General features: G+C 37.9%; 1 protein-coding gene across 1 annotated transcript in view; it reads right to left on the reverse strand.

Moving 5' to 3' along the window:
- Positions 1-832: 832 nt before the first annotated feature.
- Positions 833-21361, reverse strand: part of LOC117910627 (exportin-4-like) — a gene marked incomplete at its 5' end in the record, with an annotated part of 70819 nt that continues 50290 nt past the window's right edge. The window contains 12 exons of the mRNA XM_034824721.1: positions 833-1225; positions 2170-2239; positions 3493-3689; positions 3796-3909; positions 3989-4066; positions 4136-4186; positions 4300-4407; positions 14032-14175; positions 19957-20088; positions 20199-20301; positions 20407-20471; positions 20544-20615. Of these exons, the coding sequence (XP_034680612.1) occupies positions 1037-1225; positions 2170-2239; positions 3493-3689; positions 3796-3909; positions 3989-4066; positions 4136-4186; positions 4300-4407; positions 14032-14175; positions 19957-20088; positions 20199-20301; positions 20407-20471; positions 20544-20615 (1323 nt within the window). The remainder of the gene's footprint in view (positions 1226-2169; positions 2240-3492; positions 3690-3795; positions 3910-3988; positions 4067-4135; positions 4187-4299; positions 4408-14031; positions 14176-19956; positions 20089-20198; positions 20302-20406; positions 20472-20543; positions 20616-21361) is intronic.

The raw sequence follows: 21361 nt of genomic DNA on the forward strand, positions 1-21361 counted from the left end.
AAAAAATAATTTATCAACTTTTAATCTATTTTTTTTATTTTCTTTCACTTTTTCTTTTCTTCTGCTTTTCCTTTATATATTTTTTCCCTTGCATTTTCTTCAAATTTTCTGGGAACCAAACATAGCCTTCATGTCTTGTATTTTCTCTTCATTTGTCCTAATGAGTAATGTGCAAGAAACAATCGTTTCATTTCATTTCCTAAAAACCTAGCTATTGTTTACCTAAATTGCTACCTGTGAGTTCAGGTTTCAGAAATTTGAGGAAAATAATAAGAGGGGAGACAGAAAATAGAGAGTTTCATCAGATCAATATTCTTTTTCCCGTTTCAATAGAGCTGATGCAGTGGCTATCCCAGGGTATATGATACCATTAATATTCAATTTTGGGCCACATTTTATTTCTCCATGAACATCCAAATCTAAACTCAAGGGCTTCTGATATGGAACACTTGCCTAGAAATATTTGGAATGGCAGTATAGAGGTAGTAATGAAATGCCTCAGGCTCAAAACCAAACACTAATCATTTGGTCTCAATCTTATTTCCCTACTCTTAAGATAGTGTTTGTTTTATTGCTTAATTCTAAATAGAAACTTAATGATTAATAGTATTAAATATTAGATTGTTTGTTTGTGTGAAATTTTATTTCTATTAAGTATTAAAAAGTAAAGAAAAACCAATATATTATTTTTTTTTATTTAAAAAAAATTAAATATTTGACTTTTTCTCTTAAATAAAAAGTTTATAATAAGTTATGAAAAAGTAAAAAAAACAAATAACCTAAATTCTGAAAACAAATTACTTTAAGCAAAAAGCCAAAAAAACAAAAACCCTCTAAGTAACCGTCTATTTTTCTTTTGCTGATTGATTTTGTTCAACTATATTAATAAAAGACAATGACAAGAATATTCACAGCCAACAACTAAGATGATGCCTAGAATGCAACAATCCAAGCAAACATACAAAAAATAGAGAACAAAATGAAAAATAGGAAAACGAAATCTTTTTCTTATATTTTACAGATCAAATTGCACAAGTCACATTGTCCTTAAGAATCCGTGAACTTCAATTAGGAAGCTGTGTAGATTCTTTCTGAATCTCTGGTAGTTGATACGGTCAAGGGTTGGAGAAAGCTGGTTTGAGCTTGTCAAGGACTGCAATGCATTTACCAACCTTGATTTCAGTGTTGGATTTGCTTGACTATCTGCTAACTCCTGCCCTAATCTCTGCAAGAAAATCATCCCTCTCAGAAAAAAATCATTTATAAATGTGTATGGGGAGACAGAGAAAGAGAGCCAGCTAGTAAATGGGAGTATAGATCAGTGCAGTTTAGCAAGCAGGTATTATGTAAAACAATAGTTCAGAGAACCTACTGGTATTATTATTTTCCTAAATTTAGCATAGTTAGTGATGTAAGTTTCAACAAAGAGGAAGGCTTCAATGGGATCAAACCCATATAGCTCTGAAGAGCTCCTACCCAAATTTGAGTAATCTCAGGTTTTCCAGCAATTTTCTATAGGAAATCCTGCATGACACATGAACAAACCTATAAACTTACTCCAGGTGGTGGTGGTGTACTTTTTGGCTTTTCCTTCATAGATGCCAGTAGCAAAATTTCCAAGCTTCAACTTCATTAGAAGACAGAAACAAGAAAATGCAAAAAAATAAATCAAAAAAGGAAAAAGGAAAAAAAGAAGTCCCTGTATCCAGTGTGTGCTGAAGGCAACTGTATTTTCTGATATTCAAATGTTCAAATGTCTACAAGTTTTTCACCAATAAATCAGTTAGGCTTGGTTTTCTTTTAGAGTGATGATCTCCAACATCCAAGTCTGAGATGGGAAGATGCAGAATCCTGAACAAAAGATCTAGAAACAATAGTGACCCATGGATGAATGAGCACCACTATCAGAGGGATGAATCCACCAGATTGTCAATCTCTGGAAAAACCTTGATTTACCATACAGATGAAAGGTGGGTGACTCTCATTGAATTTTTTCTAAAAGTTGACATGGTGATCATTTAATGGTTGGCAGAACTAGAGAGACAATTTATCTCATGTGAAAGTACTTGAAAACTAACCTAGTCATCAAGTTTTACAGCTAAAAGATTTCCAGTATTCTGCAGTTGGAATGAGTTTACCAAGATGATAGAACTTATAAAGGGATAATACCTGGTATACACCTTGTTCACAAAGGATCAATGGGAAGAGAGCATCTGCTGCAATTCCAACAAGATCAGTGCTGGGGCCACAGACAGAAGAAATATTAGCATTTGGTTACAGAAAGAGCTATGGATTAATCATAACATGTAAGAGCACACCCATCTTCATTAAGGAGATATTTGGATAAGTTTCTTTATAAATTTGAAATCAGAGACATGATTGAAACTGGACTTCAACATTAAATGACTGTTGTTGGAATCAATTCAATTTATCCTTCCAGGAGTAAGGATTGAAATGGATCTTTGACAATCATTATGTAATGTCCCACATCGGATAGGGGAGCAAGTTCCTGACGCTATATATGTAGAGACTCCTCTTAATAGACGCGTTTTAAAGCCGTGAGGGCCCCCTTGGGCTCAAAGCGGACAATATCTACATGGTTGGGTGCAGGTCGTTACAAATGGTATCAGAGCCGATCCCCAACCCCGGTGTGGGGGTTTGTTTGGCTCCGTAAGGGGCGTTTGTCTGTTTGGCCCTGCAATCCCATGGACACAACGAGGACGTTGTGTCTGCATGGAGGGGTATTTGTAATGTCCCACATCGGATAGGGGAGCAAGTTCCTGGCGCTATATATGTAGAGACTCCTCTTAACCAAATAGACGCGTTTTAAAGCCGTGAGGGCCCCCTTGGGCTCAAAGCGGACAATATCTACATGGTTGGGTGCGGGTCGTTACACATTAGGTACGGAAATCCCTTTAATTTTCATTGAATTTATTTTGATTCCCTTGACTTCTTTTTGTATTTCAGAAACAAGTATAGAAAATCTCTGCAAAATTGTTCAAGTTTCCCTGCATTTCATGCTTATGAAAGAAAACTGTGTGGATGTAAAGTGTGTTAGAGGGTATAATATACATAGTAGGTCTAGATCCTACAAGCTTAAGTTTGGAGGAAAATCGGTTGCCAGAATGGTATCAGAGCCTCATTTGGTAAGAGGTCATGTGTTCGAAACTAATCACATGTTTATTTCCCTAATTTATTAAGCCTAAGTGAGGCTGGCATGTGGTTTGTTTGGCTGAGAGCCTGTGAATCCATGTGTGAATGTGGAGCCACATGTGAGGGCGGATGTTGGACAGCATGCTGTACGTTGTGTGCTCAAATCCTATAATTTAAGCTTTTACGAAAATTAGTTGTCTAATAGTGTGTATATGCAGGGGGGATGATATAACAATATCTCTGTCATAATTAACCTGTAGCAGGGTGTTTAAGTTTAATCCTTGATTTTCATTCACACAACAACTATTGTGTTAATTTAAGTATATAATAAACCACTACCTATAATCCTCAAAGAGGAGTAACTGCAGCAGTGAACGAAGGAATCGACTCAAAATGCCTTCCTGGAATTTTCCATCAGAATCCTTAAAACCTGAAGCATGTGACCCCAGCCCTATTTTACCGATGCTTGTCTCCTTGTAGTGGTAAGAAGCAAGTGCTTTTAGAACTTTCAAGCACATGTCAACAACTTCTGTGTCCTGTACCATTGACAGGAAGAAAGGAAGAAGCTTAGCAACAAACATCAGACATACAGGATCCAAGATAGAAGAGTTGAGAATAAAGTCATAAAACATAGCTATATACCTGATGATGGAGGCCAAAATCAAGAGTTCCAAGTACATGAGCAAAGGCTTCATTATTTAGTTGGGCAACCATTTCAGGATAAACTTCCAACATATGAGACAGCAATGAGAAGTACTGAATAACAGTGACAAATATCAGCTTCCTGACAATAATTTCATGGCTTATTCTCTTATGATGGAAAAAGAAACCTTACATCATGACAGAGCTTGGGGTACTTCAGCAGGTCCAAGGATATCAGAGGGGTAACTATGTGAAGACCAAAGTAAACAACCTGAAAGACTAATGCATTAGAAACCATTTAGGATGATTGTATTTAAAAAAAAATCAGAAAGAATTCCACCTGAGATATACTTGTTCCTGGTGTCTCAATGGAGTCGGATGAGAAGTCGACCTGCAGTTTTAATTATTCTTAGTTAAACATAGTCAAAGGCTAAAATGAAGCAAAATAGAAACCCCATACCTAACTACAAAGTTAACCAGACAATATAATGTACAATAATGTACCATATCTTTTGAACAGAGATTTGCTATTAGTTGAAGAAGAGCACGTAAATCCTTATACATCTCAGTCTTTGCTTCACTCAGTAGGCTGCTCGAAAGACTTACAGATATCTAGAGAGACAGTGAAATGATTGATGTCAGAAGGGAGGGGTACAAATATGAAAATAAGTACTTGACAGAGCACCTTAATAAATGTGATCTTCAGTCTGGGTTAAATTTATTTGCATTTGTTTAAATTTATTAGCAAATACAAACATTCAGTATCAACAACAAAGAATAATAACACAAGACAGGTGGAAGCAGATTTAAATGATATTTTTTCAGGTCCAACTTGGTAAAAAAGTAAACAAAATAATGTATAAAAGAGTGTGTCATTTATTAGTTACAATAACATGTTCCCTTTACCTAGTAATCGGGTGAGAAAGTGAAGAGAAGTTCTTTTTCTTTTCCCCTTACTCTCTTGTTTCTTTTCTCTCTCTCTCTTTCTTTGGATAGGAAACTGAAAGAGATTATCCTAATATAATGGAAAGATGAAAGATCATTCTACCAATAAAGGGAAAAATACGAAGTTGAAGAGAAAATAAAACTCCCATACACGGTCAATCACCCAACACTACAATCAAACACAAACCCAAAACTGCTTTCCACACCAACCATACAGGGAAGGAAGTCCCTGAAAACTCAACCAGAAAGGTGGCACCCTTACCAGCCAACCTATCAACTTCTAGTTGGCTGATATGGATATCCACATAAAGGTGTATGCCAAGTTTATCACCAGGCGAATGATCCAGAGGATCCACTAAATACCTCCATACCTCTCAGCTCCCTCTAGGGGGGGGGTTGGGGGGGACCAGAAAACTGCATAATCCTCCAATATGAAGTCCTTGACCCTCATTGAAGACACTACTATTTGAGCTCTGAAATAATGCTAGTATTTTTGCCTTAATGGTTAATTTTTTAGGTAAAAGAATGATTTGTATTAAAAAACACCTAAAAAGAAAAAAAAAACAAAGAGAAAGAAAAAGAAAGAAAAAAACAGTCAGCAAAAAAGACCACCTAACCCCAACTTAAGCTATCAATAAAATTTAGTAATGAACAGTTTGCCAGCCCCAACAATGTCCTTGACCATTCCACAAGGGACTTGGTGAATGCCCCTTTCAATTTGTTATCCAAAAACCCTTATTGAAGGTCCTCTTATTTCCCTCCCTCAAAATGTATCAAAACAAAAAGAGATGAGCTATTGTGTCAGATCTTTCTTTTCCTCTTAAACATACTCTTCCCCCCTACCTCCCATTCTTTCATAAGAAGCTATCCTCCCCTTGTCCATGTAATCTCCTCATTGATGCAATAAAAAACTGGACAACCTCCTTCATCTCCTCATCCTAAAATTGCTTCCAAAGCTATGGCACCAATGACATTTGTCTCTATCCTCCTACAAATAAGCAAACCTTAGCATCTTTGGCAAATGTGATTCTAGAGAGTGATGGAAAAGGCTCTTTCAAAGGGCACTTAGCCACCCATATCTCCAACCAGAACCTTCCGTGTTGAGTCAAATTAAGTGCATGCTCCACTCTTGGTGGTACACTTCTATTAATTCATTTCAGCCTTGCAACCATACCCCCCTGCTGAAACTAAAAACTTTCATTTTTGATAAAAATGCCAGTAGAGTCCTAAAGGTGACGTCCGCGGATCCTTGGTTCTCATTGTTTAGTCTTTGATCTATTTTTAACTTGACTAACTGATGTACGACAAAACTAGAATTGTTGTCTACAATCAAATAGGTGAATTAGGGCTACAATCATTCAGGATTTAAGGAGGGAAATAAGAATAAATTTATAGCAGTGGGAAAAAAAGGTAAAATAAGAAATATGAAAAACCAAGATAAAAAAGAAAGATAGGAAACCCTAGAGTCTTACTAGAACTTTCTTTGAGTCTCACTTAGAAGGAAAGCAATGCACTCTCACTATTTTTTTTTTATTATCAGAAATGAAGATAAATTTTATTGAAATTAGAAAGGGAGAAGGATGAGGGTCCCTTCTCACAAACATACAATACCTGATCAAAATAAAGTGCACTCCACTATACAAAGAGAACAACACAAAATGACAGAAAACTTAGAACAACTCCTCACAATGGTGCCCACTCCTTAAGAATTACAAATCAAGAGCCAACTTAGTTGAATAATATTAAGTGGAACTCCCTTAAAAAGCAACAGAGCAAGAGGCTCAAAGGGAAGAATAGAAACGAAGTAGATCCCACAATGTCTCTTCTGTTCTAAATATTTCCTAAAAAATCTTAGCATTTCTTTCTTGCCACACAATCCAAGGAATAGTGAGACAAGCAATTTTCCAAGGAGTCTTACCTCTCAATGAGTTCCCCAAACCTCTGAAAGAGATAATCATCATGTTTCTAATACTCCTAGGCGGCACCCAATTCATATGGGCTAAACTGAAAAGCTTATGCTAAAGCCCCAAGGCTGATGGATAATGTAGAAAAAGATGGTTGATCGATTCTCCACTTCCTTTGCATAAAATGCACCAATGTGGACTAAGGGATTTGTAGGGACTTCTCACGCGTAGCAAGTCATTGGTATTTACCTTTCTATGCACCACTAACCAAGCAAAGGCCTTGGCCTTTGAAGGGCCTTTTGATTTCCAAACGAAATTGGCCAGAAAGAAAGGAATTGGAGTTCGGGACTTGGACAAGACCAAAAGGAAAGTTTTTTCTGAGAATAAGGCAAAGGAGGACAAACACCATGCTCTTGAGTCTACATTATTGGGAGACAAACACATCAAGGAGAGTGATGACATGAGTCTTTCAAGAGAATCAATTTCAATATCAGTGAGATTATGATGAAAGTTAAAATTCCAAAAAGACAAATTGGAATTACCAAGGACCATGTCTTGAATGTGTAATGATATCAAACATCAATGTGTATAAAATTAAGAAATATATGCTACAGTCATACTCTGTGCAACAAATGTTGTAAAATGGCCACTAAGAACACCATTGATGATTTCATTATAGGAGACAAATTAGACAACAATAATTATGATGTGGCACAAAAAATCCAATACTTGTTAAATGAACAAGAGGGCCTTAAAGGTCCTAAATTGATCCCATGATCCAACCTAAGGAAAAGGAATTTAGTCAAACAACATCGTGATATGAAAGCTTATCAATTCTAGGTTAAGAAAGACCATTGTGCACATTTTAACATGTCGAGTGGTATTTATAACGACTTGATAAGGGAATTGAGCACTACGGCTGAGATGGTGAGACTTTTCACTAAGAAAACTCCATAGAGATTTGGAAATTAGGAACACAAAGGTTGACTTCCCCACCATAAATCTTCCTAAAACTGGATTCTCTCCCCATTCCCCACCATGTAGCGAATGTGTGGGGAAAAATCCTAAAATACATGTGCAATAGCCTTCCAAGGACATCTATGCGACCATCTAGCCATAAATACTCACAATAACTTAATGTCAAAGACTACAACTTTCCTTAGGAAACCTCCAAAGCCACTTCCCTAAGAGTGCACTATTTCTCAAAAAAGTCTTCCCTAACCCCAAACCTCTTGGAAATTTCAAAATATACAAAACTTAATATTATTTCATCATCAAACATAAATCTCATTTTTCACCAATTAGCCATATTTATTGGCTTTAGAAAACTCTAAAAGCTAAACAAAACTATGAAAAAGTAAACCTAACCAATATTGCAACTTATTAGGACACTTATACCTTTTGTATCACTATTAAATCTTCTATAAAAAAAAAAAATAAAAGAAATGAAAACTTTATTTTTAGAATTAAAAACTTACTTTATAAAAACATCTAGTAATAGGAGTTCTAATTTAAAAAAAAAAGAAAAGAATTCAAATTCTAAGGACCAGAATAGAAATTTTAGAAAAAGACAATTTTTTTTTTTGAAAAAATATTTTATAACATAGGAAGTTCAGATTTTCCCTTTCACTCATTTTCTTGAATATGTCTGGAGGAGTTCATCCCATCACCAACACCTCCCAATGCCTTCTAATACCTTTGCACAACCCAGCCCAAAAGTGTCTCTCATCTCTTTAGTGCACTATCCCTCATCATCTTTCCAATCTTGCTATGAATTTACCCTCCTGTATAAGCTATCCCACTGCTCCGAAAATCTCTAGATCCATTTACCAAGAAAAACACAATTTAGAGTGTCAAGCTTTCTTATTCCCAATTCCTTAAAATTTTTATCACAACAAACTCTCTTCCATTTCACAAATGTGCTCCCCTATAGATGATTTCCAACAAGAAGGTTCTGTGAATCTTTTTCAATAGCCTTGGAGAAACCCTTAATAATCCTCCCCTATTGTCTTTGAATAAATACTGAATGCTTATGTTAGATAGTGTACAGTTATTTCAGTTATTTACTTTTGCTTTTCTTTCCTTATTGTATTGTGGGTCCCACTAACATGTATATATATACCCAAGTCCAATGTGTATTATCTACAGTTTTTCAATAACAAAAATTAGGGATTCTCCCTTTTCTCTCTTTTTCACATGGTATTAGAGCCTAGGGAGAAAAAAAACCTAATTATTTCCGGTTTATCCGTGAATCGATTCTGGGAAACCTTTCAGTGACCGTGTTTCATTTCGATCACCTTTCCCATCTCCTAAAGCTTTTTGATCAACCGTATCGCCATCAGAAAACCCTCACCGTCGGCAACTTTTCCGGCGAAGTCCTTTTCTGACACCGACCATACCATCAGGTGCGCAAGGAGGAGATCTTCAAGTTTTGCCAAAGCACCGGAGGGAGATTCTCAGCCAAGCGCCAGCCACGCACGTTTCTTCTCCGACGGCCTGAACCTCACGCGCCGGCGCGTGAGGGCGCGTGGAGCACTTTCCTGCCACGCGCTTCCACATCCAGCCTCGCCTGACATCGTCTAGCCACCCTCCATCTGTGCTTGTGCCATCCGAGGCCTGCAAGTGCATTTTTTGGGGTTTTTTTTTGTCTCCGTCAACCCTCTAAACATCCTTTCTGACGACCTCCGGTGACTTCCTCTCCACCCCGAGCCCTACACATGTCTTAGGAAGTGTTCTTCTACTCTTCCAGTAGTGCCACATTTGTTTTTCTTTAATATTTGGTCTCTCACAGCCGCGGATCCTCGGTTTTTCTTCTTTCAACCGCGATCTGAAGCCATATTAGGACTCTCTTCGATCCAAACATATTTCGTTCTCTAGATAAGTAGATATGGCTACAAAAAATTCCATTTTTTCCTGTGTCATATCTGGATCTCCTATGATTACTTCAGAGAAATTGGTTGGCAGTGAAAATTATTTGTCCTGGTCTGCCTCTGTGGAGCTTTGGTTTATGGGTCAAGGTTATGAGGATCATCTTGTTATGCAGGAGGCGGATATCCATGAGGTTGACAGAGTACAATGGAAAAAGATAGATGCACAGTTATGTAGTGTGTTATGGCAATCAGATGATCCTAAGATTCTGCTTCATCTTCGGGCCTACAAAACATGCTTTAAATTTTGGAATCAGGTGAAAGGGCTATACATGAATGATATCCAATGTCTTTATAAGGTGGCTTCTTCTATTGTCAATGTCAGACAACAAGACATGGATTTATCTACTTATATTGGCCAGATTGTCTCTCTTAAGGAGGAATTCTTGACCGTGATGCCTCTTACTACTGATGTTGCGGATCAACGAACACAGATTGACAAGTTCTTCATGGTTTTTACGCTTATTGGCCTCCGTCCAGATCTTGAGACTGTCCGTGATCAGATTCTTGGTAGTTCCTCCGTTCCATCCTTGGATCATGTGTTTGCCCGCCTCCTTCGTATCTCCTCCACTCAGACTTTGCCATCTGATAACACTTCAGATTCTTCTTTGTTAGTTTCTCAAACTAACTCTCGAGGAGGATGCAGTGGTAACCGAGGTAGAGGCCAACGTCCTCATTGCACCTATTGCAATAAGCTTAGCCACACTCGTGATAGGTGTTATCAGTTACACGGGCGGCCTCCCCGCACTGCCCACGTGGCCCAGTCATCTGATACTCAGCCGCCTCAGCCTCCCAGTTCCTCCACATCTCAAGGTATTTCCCTCATTGATAGTGAGGATGATGACTATCTCCGCTATCAGGCCACCAAGTCAGCTTCTGTTGCCTAGACTGGTAATGCTTCTTCTTGCCTTACCCACACATCTTCTCTTGGACCTTGGATTCTAGATTCTGGCGCTTCTGATCACATATTTGGTAATAAGAATCTTTTCTCTTCTATTACTACTACCTCTGCCTTACCTACTGTTACTTTAGCTAATGGTTCCCAAATTATAGCTAAAGGTTTTGGTTTAGCTCATCCTCTCCCTTCCCTACCTCTCTATTCTGTCCTTTATGCCCCTGAGTGTCCTTTTAATCTTATTTCTATCAGCAAAATAACTCGCACTCTTAACTATTCTATCACTTTCTCTGATATATTTGTGACCTTGCAGGACTGGAGTACGGGGAAGACGATTGGCATAGGACGTGAGTCTCAAGGCCTCTATCACCTCACCTCGCCTTCAACTCCTGCAGTTTACATTTCCACTGATGCTCCCCTCCTCATCCACAGTCGCCTGGGCCACCCTAGTTTATCCAAGTTCCAGAAAATGGTCCCTCGTTTTTCATCTTTGTCATCGCTTGCGTGTGAGTCCTGTTAGCTTAAGAAACATACTCGTGTCTCGTTCCCAAAGCGTTTGAATAATCGTGCAAATTCTCCTTTTGAACTTGTCCACACTGATGTTTGGGGTCCTTGTCGGACCGTATCTACTTTAGGATTTCAGTATTTTGTCACTTTCATTGATGACTATTCTCGATGTACTTGGTTATTTTTAATAAAAAATCGAGCTGACTTATTCTCTATTTTCCAAAAATTTTATGCTGAAATCCAAACCCAGTTTAATATTTCTATTTGTGTGTTAGGCAGTGACAATGCCAGGGAATATTTTTCTGCCCCATTTACTTCAATTATGTCCCAACATGGGATCCTTCATCAGTCTTCTTGTGCTCATACTCCTCAACAAAATGGGATAGCTGAACGTAAGAATCGACATCTTGTTGAGACAGCTTGTACTCTCCTTCTCCATAGTAATGTTCTTTTTCGTTTTTGGGGGGACACTGTTCTTACAACATGTTATTTGATTAATCGTATGCCCTCATCTGTATTACACGATCAGATTCCTCATTCCCTTTTTTCCCTGACCAACCACTTTATTTCCTTCCTCCTTGTGTTTTTGGTTGTACTTGCTTTGTTCATATTCTCACTCCTGGACAAGACAAACTTTCTGCCAAAGCCACAAAATGCATCTTCTTGGGATATTCCAAACTTCAAAAGGGTTATCGTTGTTATTCCTCTAAGACTCATCGCTACTTTCTCTCCGTTGATGTCACTTTCTTTGAGGACTCACCATTCTTCTCCACCTTTTCTCTTCCTGTCTGAAGTCTTACCCTTTTCCATTATCTCCCTACCTGATGCAGTGCTTTCTCGCCCACTTCAAGTTTATCATCACCGTCATTGTGTTGCTGTTCCTCCTTTGGCCGAGGTACCTACTGACTCACTTCCTATCCCTTCGGCTTCTCCTGCCCCGACTCTGCCTTCTTCTATTGACTTACCCATTGCTCTTCGGAAAGGTAATCGATCTACTCGTATTACAATTTTTTGAGTTACCATCGATTATCTTCACCCTATTCTGCATCCGTTTCTGCTATATCTTCTGTTTCTCTTCCCAAGAGCACCCCTGAGGCTCTTTCCCATCCAGGCTGGCGACAGGCAATGGTAGATGAAATGGCTGCTTTACACTCCAATGACACTTGGGATCTTGTTGTTTTACCCTCTGGTAAATCTACAGTTGGTTGTCATTGGGTCTACACAGTTAAGGTTGGCCCTGATGGTCAGGTTGATCGCCTTAAGGCCCGCTTAGTTGCTAAAGGCTATACTCAGGTTTATGGTTTTGATTATGGTGACACTTTCTCTCCTGTTGCCAAGATAGCTTCTGTTCGTCTATTGTTCTCCATGATTGCTATGCGTTCTTGGCCTCTTTATCAGTTAGATATTAAAAATGCTTTCCTTCATAGGGATCTTGCTGAGAAAGTTTATATAGAGCAACCACCTGGTTTTGTTGCTCAGGGGGAGTCTGGTTTAGTGTGCAAGTTATGCCGTTCTCTATATGGCTTGAAACAATCTCCCCGAGCATGATTTAACCGTTTTAGTTCTGTTGTTCAGGAGTTTGGCATGTTCCGCAGTATAACAGACCATTCTGTTTTCTATCATCATAACTCTTCGGGGTAGTGTATTTATCTGGTAGTTTATGTGGACGACATCGTCATTACAAGCAGTGATCAGAATGGTATTCAGAAACTAAAGCAACACCTTTTCACCCACTTTCAGACTAAAGACTTGGGGAAACTCAAGTATTTCTTAGGGATTGAGATAGCTCAATCCAGTTCCGGTGTGGTTCTTTCCCAAAGGAAGTATGCTTTAGACATTTTGGAAGAAACCGGTATGTTAGACTGTAAACCGGTAGACACTCCTATGGATCCAAATGTCAAACTTATACCAGGACAGGGGGAGCCTTTAGGAGATCTTGGGAGATATCGGCGACTTGTAGGTAAACTGAACTACCTCACCATTACTCGTCCAAACATTTCTTTTCCTGTAAGTGTTGTTAGTCAATTCCTATAGTCACCATGTAATAGCCATTGGGATGCTGTAATCCGCATTCTTCGATATATCAAAAGCACACCAGGCCAAGGTGTGTTGTACGAGAACAGAGGTCATACCCAGGTTGTTGGTTACACAGATGTAGATTGGGTTGGCTCATCCATAGATAGACGTTCCACTTCCGGGTATTGTGTTTTTATTAGAAGTAACCTAATATCCTAGAAGAGTAAGAAACAAGATGTAGTGGCCAGATCTAGTGCTGAAGCCAAGTATCGAGCTATGGCTCTGGCAACATGTGAACTCATATGGCTGAAACATCTTCTTCGGGAGTTGAGATTTGGAAAGGATGAACAGATGAAGCTCATCTATGACAACCAAGCTGTTTTGCATATTGCATCCAATCCAGTCTTCCATGAAAGGACCAAACACATTGAAGTTGTCTGTCACTTCATTAGAGAGAATATCACATCAGGATGTGTGGCGACTAGTTTTGTCAATTCAAATGATCAACTAGCAGATATTTTTACTAAATCTTTCAGAGGTCCTAGAATTAAATACATTTATAACAAGCTTAGTGCATATAACATATATGCTCTAACTTGAGGGGGAGTGTTAGATAGTGTATAGTTATTTCAGTTATTTACTTTCCCTTTTCTTTCCTTATTGTATTGTGGGTCCCACTAACATGTATATATATACCCAAGTCCAATGTGTATTATCTACAGTTTTTCAATAACAAAAATTAGGGATTCTCCCTTTTCTCTCTTTTCACAGCTTAGATACCCATGGTTACCCAATATCCTTTTCTGTGCATGAGACCAGGACATTTCCATATTTCACACATGCAAATATGTGGTAGTTTTCCTAATAGAAGTTTAATTCAAGTAATAAAGCAGTCTTCGAAAAGAAACTCCTAGATAATTATCAATTCTAAGGGAAACAAGAAAATGAAAACTCCATACATAATCCATTATCACAGCTTCTTCCATAGAATAACATGGTTGCAGTGTATATGAGAGGACATTAGAAGTGACAGAAATTTTACCTTGCCAATATTGTGAGAAGAGTAAAGCTGAAGCAAGCGCATGCAGAAATCAACTACAATGGCAGTTTCTTGAGCCTCTAGGTAGATAATTTCCCCATCCACCCAGTCAACAACAAATTTAAGTAGCAGATAGACAACTGCAAACTAGACAGTAGGTTAGAATAAGTATGTATCAATAAGTACTTCGACATCATTGAATTAAGGAAGTGGAATTAGTTCAAGAAAGTTAACTAAAGTTTAAGGATGTTGAACCTATTACCAAAAGAAATCGGAAATCATGCTAGGTAACCAGAATGCAGAGGAGAATCTAGAAAAGTATTTCCAAAGGAGCTGCCAGTATTTTTTAAACTAAAAAAAAACAGCAAAGAAGAGAATGGAAAAGAGAAAATTGATTAATCGAGATAAATAAGGCTTGTGATACATGGACACTTAAATTTCAGCCAAAATACCCATGTTGACAATGATACGACATGGGTGTGGGTGTGAGATTTGTGTCTAATATGTTTACATTGCATTGAATATGGCTAGCTCATGATTGCCTTATCTCTTTCTTTAATTGTTCTTAATTATGTTTATATTGCATTAGATATAACTATTTCAATCTTTATCTCTTTCTTAATTTTTTTAAAATTATAACAGATTTCTATTTGTTCAATAAATTTCCCTCTTTTTTTTCCTTGTGTTTGTCTGCTACTTCGTATATGCAATAAATCTAAATCTAAAAAGTTATGATGAACCTAGAAAAAAATCTATACTAAGAATACAAATTTTTAACGAAGGGGATTGAGGATCATTATTTTTTTTTGATAGGAAACAACACATGTATATATTGATAGAAAAAAAAGCACTATAGAAGGATGAGGAATCCTCCTACCAGAGATAAAACTAAACAACACAAAAAGATAACAAGGTACTACACTAAGAAAACTACGAACAATCTCCCTCGACTAGACCGTCCCGTTGGAACTACACACTACTAGCTAATCTAGTTGTAACACGATAAGGGGAATGCCCTTAAAAACCGCGGAACAAAAAGCCCAAAGAGAAGCAAGGAAATGAATTGAATCCCAAAGGTTCTTTGAATTCCTAGCTTTGTCCTCAAATATCCTGACATTTCTTTCCCGCCACACAATCCAAATTAAAGCTATGCACGCATTTTGCCACAAAACCACCCCTCTCTTGGAATTGCCAAAACCTTTATAATTGATGGACATCATGTCTAAAATGCTTCTTGGAGGAACCCAATCCATCTTGGCTAGCTGAAATAATATGTGTCGCAACCCCAATGACACAGAACAATGAAGGAAAAGATGATCTACTGATTCTCCTTACTTCATGCACAACTTACAAATGTCAGTACTAAGAGCTTTGTGGGGTCTCCTCAATTGTAGCAAGTCATTAGTATTTACCTTCTTGTGTGCCAGAAGCCAGACAAAGGCCTTAACTTTGAAGGGGACTTGAGAATTCCAAACAAACTTAGTAGGGAAAAGTAGAGATAATCCGGGCATTTGTGACAAGGCTATAAAGAAAGATTTGACTGTGAACAATCTTGAAGAAGATAAAGACCATGATCTCGCATCTGAAGCCGAGGTGGATATATGCATACAATTAAGAGATCGCATGAGACATTCTAAATCTTCTATCTCAGAATTGGAAAGATTACGACGGAATTAAAGTTCCATGTGAAAGGGCGATCAGAACCGAGAATTGAAGATATAGGAATATTTTTATCCGTGACTACTCTAAATAGCCTTGGATATTGGACTTTGAAAATCTTATCCTCCCACCACAAATCTTCCCAAAAACGAATTCTTTCCCTATCTCTTACAACAAACCGAGTGTACTTGGAAAAATCCTAAAAGACTTGTGCAATAGCCTTCCAAGGACAACGATGTGACCATCTGACTAAAGTGTTGGCATCCCAACCATTTGAGTGTGTCCCGTAAATGCTTTGAATGACCTGATGCCACAGAACTGTACTCTCCCTAGGAAACCTCCACAAACACTTCCCTAAAAGGGCACGATTCCTTAAAGGAATCTTCCCAAACCCCCTTTTACCCTCGGCTTACACACCGCATCCCAACTAACAAGATGATCTCTTTTACCTTCCCCAACCCCTGATCAGAGAAAATCCCTTTGCAATCTCTCAATTTTTGCAACCACTGAAAACGGGAATCTTAAACAGAGAAAGAAAGTAGCCAGGAATGTGGGAAAGGCATGAGTTGATAAGAGTTATCCAACCACCGAAAGATAAGTACGCCTTTTGCCACTCGTCTAATCTCTTAGAGATTCTCTCAATCACTGGGTCCCAAAATCCACAAGCAGTTGGATTCCCTCCCAAAGGAAGACCCAGGTATAGTATAGGCCAATCAGAAGCCTTGAATTCAAGCAACAAGGCTAACCTAGAGAGATGATTCTGATCAAGGTTGATTCCAAAAAGATTACTCTTGTCAAGATTGACCTTAAGCCCAAAAATTTGCTCAAACACTAACAATAAACTCTTGAGAGTTTGCAGTTCTTCCGCGCAAGAGTTAGCAAAGAATATGGTATCATCTGCGAATCGCAGATGGGTCACCCTAACTCTATTTCTACCTACCCTGAAACCCTCCAGCACACTTCTTTCCTCAGCTTTCAACAACATTCTACTCAACACATCTGCAACAATAGTGAACAGGAAAAGGGATAAAGGGTCACCTTGCCTTAAACCTCTAGATGCCTTAACCCATCCTTTAGCATTACCATTCACTAGAATAGTATAAGAGACCAAAGACAGACAACCTCTCATCCAACTCCTCCATTTAGAACTAAACCCCTTCTTCTCCAACACGTGATCCACAAAATCCCATTTCACATGGTCATAAGCCTTTTCAAAGTCTATCTTGAATACAACTCCTTCCTCCCATGATCGCCTTTTCTCATCCACTATCTCATTGGCTATAAGAACTGCATCCAAAATTTGTCTCCATTGAGCAAAAGCACCTTGAGTAGAGTGGATAGTCTCGTGTAGAACTCCTCTTAATCGCCCTGACAAGACTTTTGCTATTACCTTATAGAGACAAGTGATCAGGCTAATAGGTCTAAAATCCGAAATCTTCTTTGACTGACTCTTTTTGGGCAAAAGAACTATGAAGGAGGCATTAGTGTTTTGATTAATAATCCCACTACTGTGAAACTCTGCAAACACCCTTACTAAGTCATCCTTGATCACATCCCAACAATCCTGAAACACTGAAATGTTAAAACCATCAGGCCCCGACGCCTTATTCTTATCTAATTGAAAAATGGCATTAAAGATCTCTTCTTCAGAGAAAGGGGAGTCCAGCCTAGAAGCACTCTCTTCTGATATAGGGAACCAATCAATGCCTTCTACTCTCCAAGACTCTCCTGGAGGACTCGAGTAAAACTTTTTGAAATATAGTAATATCTCCTCTGTAATGCTCTCGGAATTATCCAACACTAAACCTCTTTCATTCTCCAGGAACTTGATGAAGTTCCTATTTCGTCTCCCGTTAGCCACTTTATGAAACAACTTTGAATTGCAATCCTCGTCTTTAACCCATTTCACCTTAGCTTTTTGTCTCCAATGAATTTTTTCCCTCAAAATTAATTCCTCTAGTTCCCCGTTTCTTTCAATTCTTTGAGCAGCAAGATCAGAAGAGAGAACCCCTTCTTGTTCAATGACATCAATGTTAGCTATCTCATCCAAGATGGTTTTTTTCCTTTCCTTTAGCAATCCAAACATATTCTTATTCCAATCCTTCAATTTTGCCTTAACAAATTGTAACTTCCTCATGAACTTGTGACCTTCCCACCCATTTCCATCAAATTCTCTCCACCAACTATTAAAGCACTCTTTGAAACTTGGATGTTACAGCCACATATTCTCAAACCTAAAAGGTGTTGGGCCCCACTTGAAAGGATTGGTATCCAAAACAATTGGCCAGTGATCCGAAGTCCATCTAGGAAGAACTTCTTGAAGGCTTTGAGGGAAGGAAAGCTCCCGTTTGAATAGAGAAACCGATCCAATCTCTTGCACACCGGTGACTCTTGCATATTTGACCAAGTAAAAGGGGCATTCCGTAATGGGGGATCAAGTAGTTCACAATCTCTTATAAAACCATCAAAATCCCTCATGTTGGAAGTGACACTAGAGCCACCCAGTTTTTCAGAACTACTCCTTATGACATTGAAGTCACCTCCCACACACCATAAAGGAAAAGTAAGGCCAAAAAGGTCTAACAACTCCACCCAAAAATCCTTCCTAACTAAGAAAGGGATGTGGAAAATTCCTTTGTTGTGTGGAAGACAAATAACCCCTCGTTTCATTTATCCATTGCTTTATATTCTATGCTTAGCTATGTCTAGTATTTAGTTGAATTGGATTCTATGTATAAAATAAATTGTAACAAAAAACAATTTTTTTTTTTTTTTGAATTAATTTTTAACTAAGGAAGTGCTTTATAGTATCATAGATAACTTATCTTACCATGCTTATGTTTAGAGTTAATTTATTTTTTATGAATGTTGTACTCAAGTACCTACACCTAGGGTTGAGATTTTGATATTATTATCTTTCCTTTATTATCATATTTCTTTTTTCCCATTATATATATGTATATATATATATATATATATATATATATATATATATATATATATATATATATATATATGTATGTATGTATGTATGTATGTATGTATGTATGTATATGTTTCATATTTATTTCTATAGAGTCATCCTAAGCTAAAAGAAATTTGGTATTAGTTAAAGTAATTCATGTTTTATCTCAACATTATCTTTTCTCATTATTTCCAAAATTTTCCCTGCACTGGATTATCCAAAGAACACCCATCAAAATTTAGCTTAACAAAACCATTGGAAGTGGTAGCCCAAAGAACACCTTTCCTTCTCCTTACAATCCCAAAACGAAACTTGAGAAACCCACTAACTCATACTTTCCCCATCATATCTTAACCAGATCCCTAGTCAAATTCTTTTGCCACATACTATCAAAAAAAGAAAGGCGATTTACCCAACCTCAAACTCCCAGCATAAAAAAGATGGGAATGATCAATTAAGTCATGTTCTTCCCAATGCACAGAAAGCAGAAAGCAGCCCAACTGGAACATGAACTTCCCACCTTTATTACAACACCAATCACACCAACCAAAAGGGGTATCCAAAAAATTGAACTCATAAATGAGACAAAAAAACATCTCATAGCTACAAACAGCCTCACACTATTCACATCTCAAAGGGGAAATCAGATTAAATTAAAGATCCCACCGATGCACAACAATCACCACACAAGCCTCTAATGGTACCCAGTGCCTCCAAGAAAGTCCCCCACTGCACATGCAACACTAGACCACAGTTTTGCTTTCCATGATCTGCAGTTCCCTTGAAGCTGCATTTCATCATAAACACTATAACCAAAATGCCGGTTCAATCATCATAATCAAGTGGGCTGTTGTGGTGTTTTGAATTCTTTGTGTTTAGGACATTTTCCCTTGCAAAGGATGAATAGTCAACTATGGAGTATGGATCTCAGGTTATTTTCTTTCTGTCTTTTGAGATTTATTTTCCTGAAATTCGACTAAAGCTTGGATCCAGATTCCAGAACTAATGGAATCAATTAATCTTTTTATTTTTATTCTAATTTATATATCTTTTGGCACTCCCTTTCATGCTTTGTGAAATTTTCAAATTTTCTCATGTAAAATCTCAGAACCTTTATTTATTTATTTTTTTCTTATTTATATTATGTTTATAATTAATACTCACATGACATCGGTTCCACAGGTTTCAAACCACTGACCTGGGTGGTTTGAACTGCTAAACTGCACAAAGGTTACCTTAGGCGTATGAACAATTTAGTTATGGGAACATTGGAATATGTCAACTTGTATAAATGCATCACATACCTCATGTTTGTAAACTGCAAGAAGAACCAGAACAGAATTCATTACAGAGAAACCCATCTCATAAATTGCCTTTTGTGTTCGAGGTTCCAATGCCCTGGCAGCCCCACGAAGCCGCTCCAACAAGCAACTTACCTACAGAATGTGAGTGATGTTATTGAACAAGAACTAACTTTTTTCCTGAAGAGAGTTGCAAAAGCATGTAGCTAGAATGATCTGGCATTACCAGAATTTTCAGCACCTACCGACAAGATAATGTCTGGTTGTTGAGAGAAATTTTTTAAGTCATTCTTGTTGGACATTTCCACTAGATATGCTGTCATATGACTTGTGAGATCCCTTACATACCTTTTAAGAAATAGTACCCAAGACATCAGGCAATACAGCAGCATACACAGAACAAGCAAAGGACACAAGAAAAAAAAAGGCTTAAAAAGAGGGAAAGAAACTCACTGATTTGATGCCTCTGGATTTCTCATGCCAGAAGCTGAAAGAACAAGTGTTTGAGCCAGCGAACGCTGTAACAGAATAAGAATAAAAGTAAGCGACAAATATAGTTCAACTGGTCAAAGCATATATGAAGTTCTTACTTGGTGAGTGGAATGTAATGAGAACAAAGTTCTTCCATTTGCAAAAGCATTTGCTAATTCACGCCATGAGTCCTGCATAACAGAGAGGTAAAACCGTTTCCATGAAATTTCTTGTCTATAGCTAAAATAAGCAAATTTAACAGCATGTGATGATTGATGAGCAACATATCAAGCTCAGAACCATCCAAGTTTACATTCAGTGTACAAAAGGAGGAACAATGCACAACATCCCATGATATTAAACAAGTGTTCCATTATTTGATATTGTCACACTATTGAAGCTATCTTGAAACAAATGATCTTGCATACCTATGCCACAACACTACAACAGTGCCATAAGAAAATGAAGTGTGAGACCAAATCTGAGAACAGACTACTAAAGATCTGCAGACTCTCAAGAGTCTTTTGCTAGTGTTTGGGCACATTTCTGGGCTCAAGGTCAACCTTGACAAGAGTAATATTTATGACATTAATCTTGATCAGGTTCATCTTTCAAGATTGGCTGAGATGCTTGATTGCAAGGCTTCTGGTTGGCCTATACTCTATTTGGGTCTTCCTTTGGGAGGGAACCCCAAGGCGTGTGGCTTTTGGGATCCAGTGATTGAGAGAATCTCAAGAAGATTAGATGGGTGGCAAAAGGCTTACTTATCCTTCGAGGGAAGGATAACTCTTATCCAATCTTGCCTTACCCATATGCCCTGTTACTTCCTTTCCTTATTTAAGTTACCCGCTTCAGTGGCTACAAAAATCGAGAGGTTGCAAAGGGATTTTTTATGGTCAGGGATTGGGGAAGGCAAAAGAGATCATTTAGTGAGATG

Source organism: Vitis riparia, unplaced genomic scaffold (assembly GCF_004353265.1).
Source record: "Vitis riparia cultivar Riparia Gloire de Montpellier isolate 1030 unplaced genomic scaffold, EGFV_Vit.rip_1.0 scaffold791_pilon_pilon, whole genome shotgun sequence".
NCBI classification, from domain to species: domain Eukaryota; kingdom Viridiplantae; phylum Streptophyta; class Magnoliopsida; order Vitales; family Vitaceae; genus Vitis; species Vitis riparia.